Below are 17,322 nucleotides of genomic sequence, written 5' to 3' on the forward strand. Positions count from 1 at the left end.
GGAGAATGGCGTGAACCCGGGATGCGGAGCTTACAGTGAGCCGAGATGGCACCACTGCACTCCAGCCTGGGTGACAGAGCGAGACTCCGTCTCCAAAAAAAAAAAAAAAAAAATGTAGAGATTAATTTCTAACATTTTATTTGGGGAGAAAGAATTGCAGCTGGGGGCATACACACAGATCAGGTGGTTTTCTCCATGTCTGAGGAACAAAGAGAAGGTTGGGGGTTTTATGAAAAAGAGAAATGTTACCTATTGCTTGTTGAGAAAGCTCTCTGGCACTAGTAAGGTTCTGGGGAGCTGGCAAGCTCCAAATGGTGAGCGACGGCGGTGGCCAAAATTAATCCTACAGTTGCAGCAAGTCATCTCAGCAGTCTTAGATAAAACTGGTTTCAGGCTGGGTGCAGTGGCTTACGCCTGTAATCCTAGCACTCTGGGAGGCTGAGGTGGGCAGATCACTTGAGGTCAGGAGTTTGAGACCAGCCTGGCCAACATGGTGAAACCACATCTCTACTAAAAATACAAAAATTAGCTGGACGTGGTGGCGCATGCCTGTAATGCCAGCTACTCCAGAGTCTGAGGCAGAAGAATCATTCGAACCCGGGAGGCAGAGGTTGCAGTGATCCAAGATTATGCCACTGCACTCCAGCCTGGTCAACAGAGCAAGACTCCATCTCAAAGAAAAAAAAACATCCTACTGATTGTAGAGGTCTTTTTTAAAATATAGCAACCAGTCATCTCATGCTTTTTCAATCTTAGATTCTGTTCCTCCTCTTCTAATAAATTTTCATTATTTATTGCTTAAAATAGCTTTTCACTGGTTTGTCCAAGATAAGCATGAATACCCTCAGTCTCTTTTCTCTCTTCCCCACCCCAATTGTTTTTGATCTATGTTTCTAATATCCCTATGAATTACTTGGGATGACAATTTAAGAATATTGTACTACAACACTTTTTTGTCTTTTTTTTTTTTGAGATGGAGTTTCACTCTTGTCACCCAGGCTGGAATGCGATGGTGCGATCTCGGCTCACGGCAACCTCCGCCTCCCAAGTTCAAGCAATTCTCATGCCTCAGCCTCCCAAGTAGCTGGGATTACAGGCATGTGCCACCACGCCTGGCTAATTTTTGTATTTTTAGTAGAGACAGGGTTTCTCCATGTTGGTCAGGCTGGTCTCGAACTCCCGACCTCAGATGATCCACCCGCCTCAGCTTCCCAAAGTGCTAGGATTACAGGTGTGAGCCACCGTGCCCGGCTGTACTAAGCCACTTTCAAAGAATAAATAAATTTTGGTTCCAATTACATTTCCTCCACGGTTTATTTTACATATTAACTCCAATAATTAAATATTTTCTTTTCACATTACAATAGTAAGAAGTGCTGATGTTACTTTAATAAGTCATTAAATTGTTATAAACAATTTTTTTTTTTGTTTTTGAGACAGGGTCTCACTCGGCACCCAGATGCTGGAGTGCAGTGGCACAATCATGGCTCACTGCAGCTTTGATCTCCTGGGCTCAAGTGATCCTCCCACCTCGGCCTCCTGAGTAGCTGGGACTACAGGCATGCACCACTTCTGGCTAATTTTTAAAATTTTTTGTAGAGACTGGGTCCCACTATGTTACCCAGGCTGGAAGAATTTTTTTCTATTTATTTATTTAGTTAGTTTTTGAGAAGGAGTTTCGCCCTTGTTGCCCAGTCTGGGGTGCAATGGCGCAATATCGGCTCACCGCACCCCCCCTACCTCCCAGGTTCAAGCGATTCTCCTGCCTCAGCCTCCCGAGTATCAGAATTACAGGCATGCGCCACCACGCACGGCTACTTTTGTACTTTTAGTAGAGACGTGTTGGTCAAGCTGGTCTCAAACTCCTGACCTCAGGTGATCCGCCCGTCTCGGCCTTCCAAAGTGCTGGGATTACAAGCGTGAGCCACCGCGCCGGGCCAGAATTTTTTTTCTTAGTGTACTACTGTGCTGATTGGGAATTAACAATGATAGGCAAAATTTACAAGCTTTTATTAATTAATGTGCCAGGTGAATTCTAAGTGTCATATGTGTGATAATTTATTTAATTCTTTTTTTACTTGTTTTTTGTTTTTCTTTTTTTGAGATACAGTCTTGCTCTGTTGCCCGGACTGGAGTGCAGTGGTGCAGTCTCGGCTCACTGCAACCTCCACCTCCTGGGTTCAAGTGATTCTCCTGCCTCAGCCTCCCAAATAGCTGGGATTACAGGCGTGGGCCGTTGTGCCCGGCCAATTCATTTAATTCTCAAAAAAAAAAAAATCTTCTTAGGTATTTGTTATATTTTTAAAATGATAAAAGTGAGGCTGAGAGAGTTTAAGTAACTTATCTGTTAAGATGATCACACGGCTACTAGTAATAAAGTTAGGATTCAAAGGCAGGCTATCTGGCCCCTTTGCATAGACTTGGTCATAATGCTGTGACTTTATATTAGCCGGGAGTCCTGAATTATCAAAAGATTTACAATAAATGACACTATCTTGTTGAACAATGAAGACTTTTTTTTCCTAAATTTTCGACAACCCTTGAAATCATGGCAGCATACTGAGGTGAGCGTTTTCACTGGGACATGAACCTGTTATTCCTGCCATTATCAGGAAAAAGAAATGTTACCCAATTTTAATCTTTGAACAGTATCAATGCCAAAAAATTGTGAAAAAGATAATCAGAAAATAGATGACAAGTGGCTGCTGAGCTTACCATTTAGTTTGCCAGACCTTTAAATTTTCTCTATGGAGCCCTTCTCCACAAACTCAGTGTAATCAGTGCTTGTAATTTACAGCAGTCATTAAAATGATGACATTACATGTAATTCATTTATTTCCAAAGAGTAATTGAGGACCTAAAAAATGTAGGTGATATTAGGCATATCCATGACATACAGCACTATGCAATATGCAAAGGCTTACACAGCACTCTCATCAATCCGTGAACATGCTTTTGTCTTAGATCAAGCTTGTCCAACCTGCAGCCCTTGGGGGCTGCATGCGGCCCAGGACGGCTTTAAATGCAGCCCAACACATATTTGTAAATTTTCTTAAAACGTTATGAGATTTTTTGGCGTTTTGGTTTGTTTGTTTTAGCTCATCAGCTATTGTTACTGTTAGCATATTTTATGTGTGGCCCAAGCCAATTCTTCCAGTGTGGCCCCGGGAAGCCAAAAGATTGGCCACCCCTGCATTAGATGGTTAATGTCTGATTTTCTTTTTTTTTGAGACGGAGTCTCGCTCTGTCGCCCAGGCTGGAGTGCAGTGGTACAATCTCGGCTCACTGCAAGCTCCGCCTCCCGGGTTCTCGCCATTCTCCTGCCTCAGCCTCTCTGAGTAGCTGGGACTACAGGCGCCCGCCACCACGCCCGGCTAATTTTTTGTATTTTTAGTAGAGACGGGGTTTCACCGTGGTCTCGATCTCCTGACCTCGTGATCCGCCCGCCTCGGCCTCCCAAAGTGCTGGGATTACAAGCGTGAGCCACCGGGCCCGGCCAATGTCTGATTTTCATTGAATAAACCTGTGCCTTTACCATACCACAGAAGTCAAACGGGGCTCAATGTGTTTTTTAAAAATCACATAATCTGTATTTCCAGACATAAGGTAAGTATTTCACCAACTTTCATCCTAACATCCTTAATTGTAATCCCACTAAGAACCGCCAGGGCGAGACCAAAGCGGCATCGCTTCCATCTTTACGTGGAGTCTGGGAAATGGTTCAGCACCACGACGTCCGCCGAAGACGTAGGCGTAGACGAGGAACAAAACAGAAGACCCCTCGTGGAGGTGGCCTGTGGGGCCCGCCCTCACCAGACGCCATCTGTCCCTGACTCTGCTCCCCCCAGGGGCCGCAGCGGGTGCGTCCCGCGATGGAGCGGGCTGTGGAGGGAGCCTCCATCAACCATTCAGGACCAGGAGACGGTGGCAGGCGGTAGAGAGGCCTGGGCAGGGGCAGCGTCCCGGGCCGCTAGCACAGGACGGCGGCGCCCAGGGACGCCCCAGGGCATGCCTCAGCCACTCCAACCAGCGGGAGCCCAGCTCCAAGGGAACCTGCAGCTCCCTCCATCTTGGTTGATGGAGGCGGGGAGCGGCGTCTGGGTGTCTCCACCGTCGCGCGCGACCAGTCCTGCCCCGCGGACGCAGACGCCGCAGCTGGGGCTGTTCCCTTGGCCGAAAGGCAGAGCCCAGTCGGGGCTTCCCGGGGACAAGTCCTGGCCCCACAGGGTTTGGTTTTGAAGGGGTCCCAAGTTCCCACAGTCGTCCCGACAAAATGGAGGATGTCGTCTCCTCCTGCTGCAGCCATGGCGGGAGGTGGGGGACTATTCCCCACGGGGCGCGGCGAGGGTGGAAGGGCCTCCACTGAACGCAGCGCACTCAAGACTCCAGTTCAACCGCGGCCCCGAAAGCTCACTTGGCCCCGCTCCAGCACCTCCCCGGCCTCGCCCCTCTTGGAGGCATTCAAGGAACTGGACAGGGAGGGCGCTGGGGCATCGAGGCCGCTGCTCTCCTGGGGCAGAGGCGTTGGGAGCCGCTGCCGCAGCCTGGGCGCCCGGGCTCGGGCGAGAGCAGAGGGCCCCGCCGGAGTCTCCCGGCCTGTGTAGGTCCCGGAAAGCCCCGGGCCCCGAGGGGCCGAAGCGCAGCCGCAGCAACGGGCGGCGAATCTCGGGCTCCTGATCCTGGCGGACCTGGTGGGTGGGGGCGGGAGACCGGCAGGGAGAGAACCCGGCCAGTAGTTGAAGGCTGGCAGAGGCGGGAGTGGAACTGCAGGGCCGCGGGTGTGGCCCGCACCTGACGGACGGCCCTTCGGACCACCCCACCGAGGGAGGGCCCTCAAGGACGGCCGTCGGAGCCAATAGGTGTGCCCGAGGTGCCCAGGCCCGCCTCCCCCGCCAGCCAACGAGCGCACGGAGGGTGGGGCCTCCTCGGGCTCTGCCGCGCCGCTGCCTGCTTCTCCGCCTCCTGCTCCTCACCAGCACGAAAGCCGGGACTCGACGGAGCGGAGTTGTGCTTGTCGCCGAAGCGGGGTGGGCCGGGGGAGGGGAGGTTCGTTCCTCGGAGCCGCAGCCAGAACCGGGTGACGCTTACCCCCGCTGTCTTTCCAGTCCAGGGCCGCCGAGAGTGGGGGTGGCTGGGAGCAGCGCAGCCTCCGGAGGAGGCGGCGGAGGCCGAGGTGACTGGGGAGGCGGAGATGGGTGAGGGCAGCCTCCGGAGCCTCCCACCGACCCGAGATTAATACCCCGCGGCGCGGCCGCCGACGCCGTTGCTGCTTCGGGGCCTCGGGGGCAGCTCGGGGCTGCGCTCCTGTCACCGGCGCCTTTGCGTACGGCTCGAGGGGCTGGGAGAGCGCGGGCGAGGCTGGGAGGGTTGGGTGAGGCGGTCGTCAGCGGCGGGGGTCGCGGGGTGGCGGGGCGGGGGTCGCGGGGCCGGCGGGGTGGCGGGGCGGGGGTGCCAGCCGCTCGGGGAGGTCGCGGGGCATTTTGCTTTCTCTCCTGCCGGGGTGGGGGCGGGGGGGGGCGGGGAAGGGGCGCCCCGGTCGGGTCTTCGCTCTCAGGGCCGCGCTGCCACCCTGCCGCCGGAGCCGAGGTCCCCAGGTATTTCGGGCGAGGGCTGCTGCCTCTGCCCCGCTGGGTCCCCTCCTTCGCTCTTCTTTTCCCCGGCGCTGCGCGGCTTTTACTGTTTGTTGCTTATCTGGGTGAGTTTAATGGCGGATCTGGGGCCCTGTCGTCGACTGCTGGGGCCCCAGGGCAACTTCTTGAGGCAGCTGTGGGCCCAGAGGTGACGCGCGCCGCCCGTTACCTCTGAAATGGTGCTTGGAGTGGCAGAGATGACGCTGGGTGGGCAAATTTAGGAGGGAATACGAATCCCTTGCTGGCATCGAGGCGACGTTTACCCTTCCCTCTCCCGTCCTGGGAGCAGGCCTCGGATCCCTGAGCCCACTCCATCACCAGTACTGCAGTTGGACGAAGCACTTTTAGCTTTGTCTCGTCGTTGCGGTTCCTATAGTTCTTTTTTTTCAACGTAGTTTCTCGGTAACATTAGGGTGGGGGAGGGTAGCAGAGCCCAGGAACTCCCTGGCCTTTTACCCCATTGCCACTTCCCGGTGTTGAGTTGGTTGTGCATCCAGGTTGGTTGTACCGAAATTGGTTTTCAATTCTCATTCTAGGACCAGGAATCACCGTCAAGCCTATGTCGTGAGGCTTTGGCAGAAATTAAGAAGGAAATACCTCCATTGTGAATTTTTTTTTTTTTTTTTTTACCCAGCTTTGCTGTCTAATATAATTAGTGCAGTAGTAGGGCGTTCTTCCTGAGGGATTTGCCTTTATGTTATCTTGAAGGCCTTGGCCTTCAAGCTAATTGCTTGGGTGCCCCTGTCCCCAGAGCCAAGCCATGGTAGTGCCTGGGAAGGCACGGGGAGTGCTGACATTTATACCACTGGAACTCTCTCAAGTTCCAGAACAAGATTTAAAGTTAGCTCTCTTTTAAGTGCCTTGCATTTAACAATTTTTTCTTTTCCAGTAGATTGGAAAAACTTTTTTACTGTTGGATTAAAAAGAAACACTACTGAATAATCTGTTGTTTTGACGTTGACGTTTGCCTTGTATTTGAGGAAGACTGTTATTTATGTACCCTGACAGTCCTCCAGCTAGCATCACACGAGGAGGTAGCAGAAACTAATTGTCAAACTATTCCTAATTCTAAAATTGACCACCGAATCTGAGTGGCCTGATCTCTCTCTGTTAGGAAGTTAATGTTTGTTTTTGTTTTTTCGGGTTTTTTTTTTTTTTGCTACTAGACAGTGATCTGTGTGTTCATTTTGGTACAGTACAAATGCCTTTCTCTGTCAGCTATTCACTTAATGCTTTTAACACCAATCCTTGTGTGAATAATTTCATTAGGAGTGACAAAATGATTTTTTTTCTTTAACAAGCTTTACTTCTATTTTTGTTATCTGGGATTCAGTTCTTGCCAGTTTTGTCCTTTCAACCCTGATCAGTTTTCCGTTGCTCACCAAAAACAAACTTGTGATTAGTTTATCTCCCATAGTAGTATTCCTACCTTCCTTTTACCCTTGTTGCTTTCTACTTATTTGCTCTCTTTAATTAGTTCAACTTAGGACTGTGGCAGGATGTGGTAGGTAGGTAAAGTGGCTGGGCACAGTGGCTCATGCCTGTCATCCAACCACTTTGGGAGGCTGAGGTGGGTGGATAGCTTGAGAGCTTGAGCCCAGGATTTCTAGTGTGGACAACATGGCAAAACTCTGTCTCTACAAAAAATACAAAAATTAGCTGAGCGTGGTGGCACACACCTGTAGTCCCAGCTGCTCAGAAAGCTGAGGTGGGAGGATCGCTTGAGTTCAGGAGGTTGAGGCTGCAGTGAGCAGTGATCACACCACTATACTCCAGCCTGGGCAACAAAGAGAGAGTCTGTCTCAAAAAAAAAAAATGGGTAAAGTGGCCCCGGGCACTGTGACTCACTCCTGTAATCCCAGCACTCTGAGAGGCCAAGGTGGGAGGATTGTTTGAGTCCAGGGGGTCGAGTCTGCAGTGAACTGTGTTTGTGCAATAGCATTCCAGGCTGGGCGACAGAGCCAGACCCTGTTTTAAGAAAAAAAAAAAAGCCTGGTCCGTAAGGTTTGAGACACGTGCGCGCACGCATATACATGCGTATAGTTGGTGGGAGATATAATTCTCCCCTCCTCACCTGAGATATAATCTTTATCTTCTTTATTTTTTCCTTTATTTCTGGAGATTTTCTCAGCTTTATCTTTCAATTCTTATTGTTGAATTTTTCCTTTTTGCCACTAAGCTTTTAATTTCCAGCAGTTCTTTTTATATTAGAAGTGTTGGCTGGGCATGGTGGCTCATGCCTGTAATCCCAGCACTTTGGGAGGCCGAAGTGGGTGGATCACCTGAGGTCAGAAGTTCGAGACTAGCCTGGTCAACATGGTGAAACCCCATCTCTACTAAAAATATAAAAATGGGCTGGGCATGGTGGCTCACACCTGGAATCTCAGTACTTTGGGAGGCCAAGGCAGGCAGATCACCTGAGGTCGAGAGTTCAAGACCAGCCTGACCAACATGGAGAAACCCCGTCTCTACCAAAAAAAAAAAAAAAATACATACACACACACACACAAAATTAGCTGGGCCTGGTGGCGCATGCCTGTAATCCCAGCTACTTGGGAGGCAGAGGTTACGGTGAGCCGAGATTGTGCCATTGCACTCCAGTCTGGGCAACAAGAGCAAAACTCCGTCTCAAAAAAAAAAAAAAAAAATAGGTGTGGTGGTGGGTGCCTGTCATTCCAACTACTCAGGAGGCTGAGCCAGGAGAATCACTTGAACCCAGGAGGCGGAGGTTGCAGTGAGCTGAGATCACACCACTGCACTCCAGCCTGGGCGACAGAGTGAGACTACATCTATTATTCTTGTTTTTCCTCTTTTTTTTTTTTTTTTTTGATACAGTCTTGCCTTGTCACCCAGGCTGGAGTGCAATGGCGTGATCTAGGCTCACTGCAACCTCTGCCTCCTGGGCTCAAGCGATTCTTGTGCCTCAGCCTCCTGAGTAGTTGGGACTACAGGTACATGCCACCATGTTGGCTAATTGTTGTATTTTTAGTGGAGACAAGGGTCTGACCATGTTGGCCAGGCTGGTCTCAAACTCCTGACCTAAGTGATCCGCCTGCCTTGGCCTCCCAAAGTGCTGGGATGACAGGCACCCACTACCACACCTGGCCTATGTAATCAGTTTAAAAAAAATTTTTATTTTAAATTTTTGTGGGTACATAGTAGGTGTTATATATATTGCATAATTCTTGACTGTTTTATTTATGGTTAAGAATTGGGAACTAAAGGCCGGGCACAGTAGCTCACACCTGTAGTCTCAGCACTTTGGGAGGCCGAGGTGGGCAGATCACGAGGTCAGGAGATTGAGACCATCCTGGCTAACACGGTGAAACCCCATCTCTACAAAAAAATACAAAAAAAAAAAAAAATTAGCTGGGCATGGTGGCAGGTGCCTGTAGTCCCAGCTACTCAGGAGGCTGAGGCAGGAGAATGGCATGAACCTGGGAGGCGGAGCTTGCAGTGAGCCAAGATCATGCCACTGCACTCCAGCCTGGGTGACAGAGCGAGACTCTGTCTCAAAAAAAGGGCCGGGCGCGGTGGCTCATGCCTGTAATCCCAGCACTTTGGGAGACCGAGGTGGGCGGATCACGAGGTCAGGAGATCGAGACCATCCTGGCTAACATGGTGAAACCCCGTCTTTACTAAAAATACAAAAAATTAGCCAGACTCAGTGGCGGACGTCTGTAGTCCCAGCTACTCTGGAGGCTGAGGCAGGAGAATGGCGTGAACCCAGGAGGCAGAGCTTGCAGTGAGCCGAGATCGCGCCACTGCACTCTGGCCTGGGCGAAAGAGCGAGACTCTGTCTCAAAAAAAACCAAAAAAAAAAAAAAAACCCAGGAACTAAAAAGCAAATTGGAAGAGTGAGAGTGGGGTTTCCAACTTGAAGCTTGCGAGTGATCTTCTGGCCAGTTGATGGGGAACTCCGTAGGTTAATATTTTTAGGACTTTCCTTTTTTGCTGATTCTTAGTTCCGCAGGGAAGAGTCTTGCTCAGAAAGAAAGCCTCCAGAAAAGAGTTTGCTGCCTGGAAAATAGAAGTCTGGATGCCAGCTCTCTGGGAATCAAGTAGGAGAGGGGACATTTCTTTTTTTTTTTTGAGACGGAGTTTCGCTCTTGTTGCCTGGGCTGGAATGCAATGGCGTGATCTCGGCTCACTGCATCCTCTGCCTCCTGGGTTCAAGCAATGGAGAGGGGATATTTCATGGTATTGAAACATTCCCCAGTGCTTGGTGAACCCAAGACTTAGATCTTATGGTCTATCTTGTCAAAGAAAAAAGTTTTAGAATCTGTGCTAGGATGGGGAAAGGCCTGTCACCATCAGCTTGATGGGAGGGAAGAGATCTCTCAACCTCTTTTTTTAGCATCTGCCCATTCTGTTCCAGGGATACGTGGTGCTACAGATTTCTGAGCCTACAGTGGAAATCAGAATGTTTCTTGGCTTTTTATTCACTGTTTTAGACTCTGGCTATCTCAGGTTGGCAGTTAGTTAACCATTCATCCATCTGTTCTTTGGTTTATAAAATCATATTGCTTTTGTTTCTTATTCTTCCTTTCCTTGTGGTAGTCCTCTTTAGGGGAGTTTTAGAAGAGAACGAAGTTAGTTGTATGTGATCAATTGGCCATCTTTTTTTTTTTTTTTTTTAAAACAGCGTCTCTCAGTCTGTCACCCAGGCTGGAGTGCAGTGGCCCATCTTAGCTCACTGTAACCTCTATCTCCCAGGCTCAAACAATCTGCCTGCCTCAGTTTCCCAAGTAGCTGGGACCACAACCATGTGCCACTATGCCTGGCTAATTTTTGTATTTTTTGTAGAGACAAGGTTTCGCCATGTTGCCCAGGCTGGTCTTGAACTCCTAGACTCAAGCAATCCACCTGCCTAGGCCTCCCAAAGCACTGGGATTACAGGGGCATTATACTGCGCCTGGCCCAGTTTACTGTCTTAATCCCTGCTGGTCTACTGATTGCTAGGCAGAGTTGTTTCTTCTGTTTGTTTTTTGTCTTTTTTTTTTTTTTTTTTTAATTTTTAGAGACGGGTCTAAGTCTATTGCCCAGACTTTAGTGCTGTGGTGTGGTCATAGCTCACTGCAGCCCTGAACTCCTGGGCTCAAGTGATTCTCCTGCCTCAGTCTCCCAAGTAGCTGGAGACTACAGGCGTGCACCACCATGCCCAGCTAATTATTTTATTTTATTATATTTATTTTTTATTTTTGAGACAGGGTCTTGCTCTGTTGCCCAGGCTGGAGTACAGTGGTGTGATCATGGCTCACTGCAACTTTGACCCCTCAGTCAAAGTTGATCCTTCCACCTCAGCCTCCCAAGTAGCGGGGACTACAGGCATATGCCACCATGTTGGGCTGATTTTTAAATTTTTGTAGAGAGGGGTCTCTCTACATTGCCCAGGCTGGTCTTGAACTCCTGGACTCAAGCTATCCTCCCATCTTATTCAGCCTCCCAAAGTGCTGAGATTATAGGCGTGAGCCACTGTACCTGGCCTTTATTTTTTTGTAGAGGTGAGTTCCCAGTTTGTTGCCCAAGTTGGTCTTGAACTCCTGGCCTCAAGTGATCCTCATGCCTTGGCCTCCCTAAGTGTTAGGATTATAGGTGTGAGGCACCAGGCCCAATTTAGATAGTAATTTTGTACCTAGTTGCTGCAGTAATTCTCTTGCTATTTGTGGTGGTAGTTCAGTTGACTCTTCTTTTTTCTGATCTCGTTACTTTTGTGAGTACCTTCAGAATCATGGTACACCTTTATATCTGATTTTAAATAGGAGTGCTTATATACTCAACTGTGAAGTGTCTCTGAAAGTAGTCTACAAGAAGAGCTAAATAGGTCAAAGTACATTTATTCATTTCTTTGTTTTATGTTAACCCTTGTCTTTACGCCTAAATATCCTGTTAAATTTACATTGTTTCCCATTCTCTAGAGATAGTTTACATTTAAGCATTTTGCTAGTGTTATAAGTTGTGTATGAATAAGATACCACAAGAAGACTAGTTAAATGTTTAAAATTAGACAGTTGCTGAAATCCCAGGATGTAGCGATGTAGCATAGTATTTGCCTAAATACCTTTTTATTGGAAGAGATTTTTTGTTTTTGAGACAAAGTCTCATTTTGTTACCCAGGTTGGAGTGCAGTGGCATGATCTCAACTCACTGCAACTTCTACCTCCCGGGTTCAAGCGATTCTCTTGCCTCAGTCTCCTGAGTGGCTGGGACTCCAGGCGCATGCCACCACACCTGACTAAATTTTTTTTTTTTTTTTCCTTCTGATACAGAGTTTCGCCCTTGTTGCCCAGGCTGGAGTTGAATGGCGTGATCTCAGGTCACCTCAACCTCTGCCTCCCGGGTTCTAGCGATTCTCCTCCCTCCGCCTCCTGAGTAGCTGGGATTACAGGCATGCATCACCACGCTTGGCTAGTTTTGTATTTTTAGTAGAGGTGGGGTTTCTCCATGTTGGTCAGGCTGGTCTCGAACTCCCGACCTCAGGTGATCCACCTGCCTCGGCCTCCCAAAGTGCTGGGATTACAGACATGAGCCACCGGGCCCGGTCATAATTTGATATTCTTTGCACTCTCTGATATGGACCAGGCCATATGCCAGGGATTTGCATGTCCACTCACCTCATTAAAAAGCTTAAAGCTATATGTTATCCTCGTTCACAGTTTAGAAAACTAAAACTCAATGAGGTGACATAATTTGCCCACTGCCACATGGCTAATTGGCTATACAGCATCTTTTTCTCTGTTTTTAGACAATATTGTAGAAATATTCAAAATTTTCTTATGGTCTTGTGTTTATAGAATTAAAGTTTTTGATGGTTAACTTATAAACACAATGGCTTTTAGTAGTTTTTTGTTGTTGTTATTTGTTTGTTTTTTGTTTTTGAGACGGAATCTCGCTCTGTCTCCCAGGCTGGAGTGTGCAGTGGCGCCATCTCCGTTCATTGCAAGCTCCGCCTCCTGGGTTCACACCATTCTCCTGCCTCAGCCTCCTGGGTAGCTGGGACTACAGGTGCCCACCACCACGCCTGGCTAATTTTTTTTTTTTTTGTATTTTTTTAGTAGAGATGGGTTTTCACCATGTTAGCCAGGATGGTCTCGATCTCCTGACCTCATGATCCACCCACCTTAGCCTCCCAAAGTGCTGGGATTACAGGCATGAGCCACCGCACCTGGCCTTTAGTAGTGTTTTCACTTATTTATAATCTGGGATTTAAGCATAGGTGATGCTTAATCTTTTTTTAAAGGTAGATGACTGCAGTGAACTGAGTATAAAGAGTATGCTGTGTATTATTTTCTGTGAGAAAAGTAAAATAGAACCTAGCAGACACAAGAAGATACTGTGGGCCGGGCATGGTGGCTCATGCCTGTAATCCCAGCACTTTGAGAGGCCCAGGCGGGCGGATCACAATGTCAGGATATTGAGATCATCCTGGCTAACACGGTGAAACCCTGTCTCTACTAAAAATACAAAAAATTAGCCAGGCATGGTGACGGGCACCTGTAGTCCCAGCTACTCCGGAGGCTGAGGCAGGAGAATGGCATGAACCTGGGAGGCGGAGCTTGCAGTGAGCTTAGATCGTGCCACTGCACTCCAGCCTGGGTGACAAGAGTGAGACTCCATCTTAAAAAAAAAAAAGAAGATACCGTGGAGTCAGTTATAACTCTTTTCCAGAAATTATTTTCCTTTTTTATCATTGTTTTACAAAATTTTTAGTAGAAATGGAATCTCACCATGTTGCCCAGGCTGGTCTCAAACTCCTGGGCTCAAGCATTTCTCCCACTTGGCCCCCAAAAGTGCTGGGATTAGCAGGCATGAGCCAACATTCCTGGCCCCCAATCTTTTTCATTTCTTTTACAAACCTTATTTTAAACTGGTTCCTTAAATTTGTTATTTCTTTATCTTTGAAACAGCCTTATTTAAATGTTAATTTTGTTATTGCAATGAGTTGGCTCATCTTAATAAAAGATAAGTAATTTTTAACAATTGCTTTCCACATTCATTGCATATAATATAGTGGCTAAGAAATAGGTTTTAGAGTCAGATTTCTTGGATTTGAATCCTGACTACCTTTTTCAGCAATGGTGAGTTAGGCAGGTTACATATCTCCTGGCTCTTAATTTCCTAATTGGCAAAATGGGAAAAATAGTTCCTTCTTCACTTAAGTAAACATTAACTGAGTTAATATATATAATAGCATAACACATATTAAGAATAAATGTTACCTATTTCATGACTATATGGATTATAGATTACATTGGGATTTTTTTTTTTTTTTGAGACAGAGTCTTGTTCTGTTGCCCAGGCTAGAGTGCAATGGCACAATCTCGGCTCACTGTAACCTCCTCTGCCTCCTGGGTTCAAGCAATTCTCTTGCCTCAGACTCCTGAGTAGCTGGGACTACAGGCGCCTGCCACCACGACCGACTAATTTTTGTATTTTTAGTAGAGGTGGGGTTTCACCACGTTGGCCAAGGCTGATCTCAAACTCCTGACCTCAAGTGATCCACCCACCTCAGCCTCCCAAAGTACTGGGATTACAGGTGTGAGCCACCACGCCCAGCTGGGAAATTTTTAGAGTAAAAATGTTAGCATATTTTGGCCGGGCGCAGTGGCTTGCGCCTCTTATCCCAGCACTTTGGGAGGCTGAGGTGGGCGGATCATGAGGTCAAGAGATCAAGACTATCCTGGCCAACATGGTGAAACCCCATATCTACTAAAAATACAAAAATTAGCTGGGCGTGGTGGCTCACGCCTGTAGTCCCAGCTACTTGGGAGACTGAGGCAGAAGAATCTCTGGAACCCGGGAGGCGGAGGTTGCAGTGAGCCCAGGTCGCACCACTGCACTCCAGCCTGGCGACAGAGCGAGACTCTGTCTCCAAAAAAAAAGCGTGTTTCAATATGAGATGTTTAAAATAAAATGGAGTGATGACTGCTTTATGAAGTGTGTTTTCTTAATCATTCAACACCTGTAAAATTCCCACCCCTTTTGCTCTCAAGTTTCTACTCAGAAAATTGACGCCAGAGGCCAGGCCTGGTAGCTCACACCTATAATCCCAGCACTTTGGGAGGCTGAGGCAGGCTGAGCTCAGAAGTTTGAGACCAGCCTGGGCAACATGGCGAAACCCTGTCGCTAGCAAAAATACAAAAAATTAGCCAGGCATGCTACTCAGGAAGCTAAGGCGGGGGGATCACTTGATCCTGGGAGGTGGGGGTTGCATTGAGCTGAAATGACGTCACTGTACCTGGGTGACAGAGTGAGACCCCGTCTCACAAAAGAAAAAAAGAAAACTGAGGCCAGAGCTGTTGTGGTGGCTCATTCCTGTAATCCCAGCACTTTGAAAGGCCTAGATGGGAGAATCACTTGAGCTCAGGGGTTCGAGACCAGCCTGGGCAACATAGTGAGACCTCACATCTACTAAAAGAAAAAAAAAAAAATTGAAAATTGAGGCCAGCATGTATAATCCCATGTATTGTTTCTGCATACTTACATAACATTCCAATCACACTTTTGCCTTCTTTCAGTTGAGATAGAGGTGATTCTTATACATGATCAATTTCATTACCACCTGTGCATGTGTCCTTACCTCATCTGCTTAAGAGCCACCCGTGTTTCATCAGTTACTCACTTCCAGATTTTTCAACTATTGTCTCTCTGCTAGATTCTTTCCTTCATCATAGCTTAGTGCATAGTAAGTATACAAAATGTTGAATGTTAACAAGTTAAGAATTTGGGGCTAGGCCAAGTACCATGGCTCATGTCTGTAATCCCAGCACTTTGGGGAGCCAAGGCAGGAGGATTGCTTGAGGCCAGAAGTTTGAGATGAGCCCGGGCAATGTAGTGAGACCTCCTCTCTCCAAGAAATTTATGGAACATTAGCATTAGCTGGTCTGTGATGGCAAGAGCCTGTAGTCCTACCTACTTGGGAGGCTAAGGTGGGAGGATTGTTTGAACCCAGGCATTTAAGGCTGCAGTGAGCCAGGATGGCACAACTGCACTCCAGCCTGGACAACAGAGTGAGACCCTCTCTCAAAAGAAAAAGAATTTGGGGCCTAGCATTAGAGCCCTGAGTTTAAGTCTTACTCCCAGTGTTATCTGGAACAATTTAGTTAGCTTCCCTAAGCCTCAATTTCTTGAACTGTAAGAGTAAATTATACCTACAATCATGGAGTTTTGATAATTTTACTTTCTGTAAAAAGCCCATTGCATAATATCTGATAAATGGACTTAATGCTTTCTGTACAAGGACAAAAAAGATGCATAAAGATAATTACATAATTATTTTGGAAGAAGAGATTTTGGAAAGAAAACAATGGCAGGAGACACTTGGGAAATAGGGCCATATCATAAATGCTGTAGTAAATAAAAGCATATGGAATATAAGTGATTATATTAGGACCCTAAGTTATTGGCATTTAATTTAATTATTTTGTTACTATTTTGTAATTCAAAGGAAGGCATTTTTTCACTCTAAAGAGTGACTAAAGTGAGTACTATAAATTGATTAGAATTTTTTAAAGGACTACCAAAATTATATAATTAATTTTCATCAAACTCTGAAGTAAACATTAGTTAACAGTAGAGGAAAAACAGAATGGATATCAGGGATCACAAAAAATCATTTGAAAAATTTACTTCTGCTATTTTATTGTAGTAAAATGCAAAAACCACAACATACTAGAACTTTTTTTTTCTGTCTCTACAGGTTCATTGGCATGGATAAATGTTCAGTGGGAGGATTAGAACTGACTGAACAGACTCCTGCTTTGTTAGGGAATATGGCCATGGCAACTAGTCTCATGGACATAGGGGATTCATTTGGTCATCCAGCTTGTCCTTTAGTCAGTAGATCTAGGAACTCACCAGCGGAAGATGATGATGATGATGATGTTGTGTTTATTGAATCTATACAACCTCCTTCAATTTCTGCTCCAGCAATAGCTGATCAAAGAAACTTCATATTTGCATCATCAAAAAATGAAAAGCCACAAGGAAATTATTCTGTAATTCCTCCTCCTTCAAGAGATTTGGCGTCTCAGAAAGGAAATATAAGTGAGACAATTGTTATTGATGATGAAGAGGACATAGAAACAAATGGAGGAGCAGAGAAAAATTCTTCCTGTTTTATTGAATGGGGACTTCCTGGAACTAAAAGCAAAACCAAAGATTTGGATTTCTCCACTTCCAGTCTTTCAAGAAGTAAGGTAAATGCAGGAATGGGTAATAGTGGTATCACTACAGAATTGACTCTGAAATACGTTATTACTAATGTTACAACCTTAGAAACAGGTATAAGCTCTGTGAATGCTGGGCAAGATGTGAACATAATGATTACATATAAAACATCACTATAGAATACCAACTTGGGAGATGTCACTAAAGGACTTCAGTCAAGTAATTTTGGTGTTAATATACAAACGTACACCCCATCTTTAACTCCACAGACCAAGACTGGAGTAAGACCTTTTAACCCTGGTAGAATGAATGTGGCAGGAGACTTATTTCAGAATGGAGAATTTGCAACTCATCATAGTCCTGGTAAGCAGTAAGTGATATTATTTCTACCTCAAGTAAATAAACCTCTGGCTGTTCTTTTTAGTGCTCATATCTATTTTATTCACATTCTGTGACTTTGTTTTTTGTTTGTTTGTTTGTTTGTTTGTTTTTGGAGACTGAGTTTCGCTCTTGTCACCCAGGC

General features: G+C 46.7%; 1 protein-coding gene across 4 annotated transcripts in view; it reads left to right on the top strand.

Annotated features, from left to right (window-relative positions):
- The first annotated feature begins 4,925 nt into the window (after window positions 1–4,925).
- The window catches only part of ZMYM5 (zinc finger MYM-type containing 5), a 42,370-nt gene continuing 29,973 nt past the window's right edge, over window positions 4,926–17,322 (top strand). The window contains exons 1-3 of one of the 4 annotated variants that reach the window (XM_030813283.1): window positions 4,926–5,173; window positions 16,330–16,828; window positions 17,069–17,162. In XM_030813283.1, the coding sequence (XP_030669143.1) occupies window positions 16,340–16,828; window positions 17,069–17,162 (583 nt within the window). In that variant the 5' untranslated portion in view covers window positions 4,926–5,173; window positions 16,330–16,339. Of the gene's footprint in view, window positions 5,174–6,028; window positions 6,665–15,725; window positions 16,829–17,068; window positions 17,163–17,322 lie in introns of those variants that run through there. The other 3 variants (XM_030813284.1, XM_030813285.1, XM_030813282.1) reach the window with 3 other exon arrangements.

Source organism: Nomascus leucogenys, chromosome 5, assembly GCF_006542625.1.
Source record: "Nomascus leucogenys isolate Asia chromosome 5, Asia_NLE_v1, whole genome shotgun sequence".
Lineage (NCBI taxonomy): Eukaryota > Metazoa > Chordata > Mammalia > Primates > Hylobatidae > Nomascus > Nomascus leucogenys.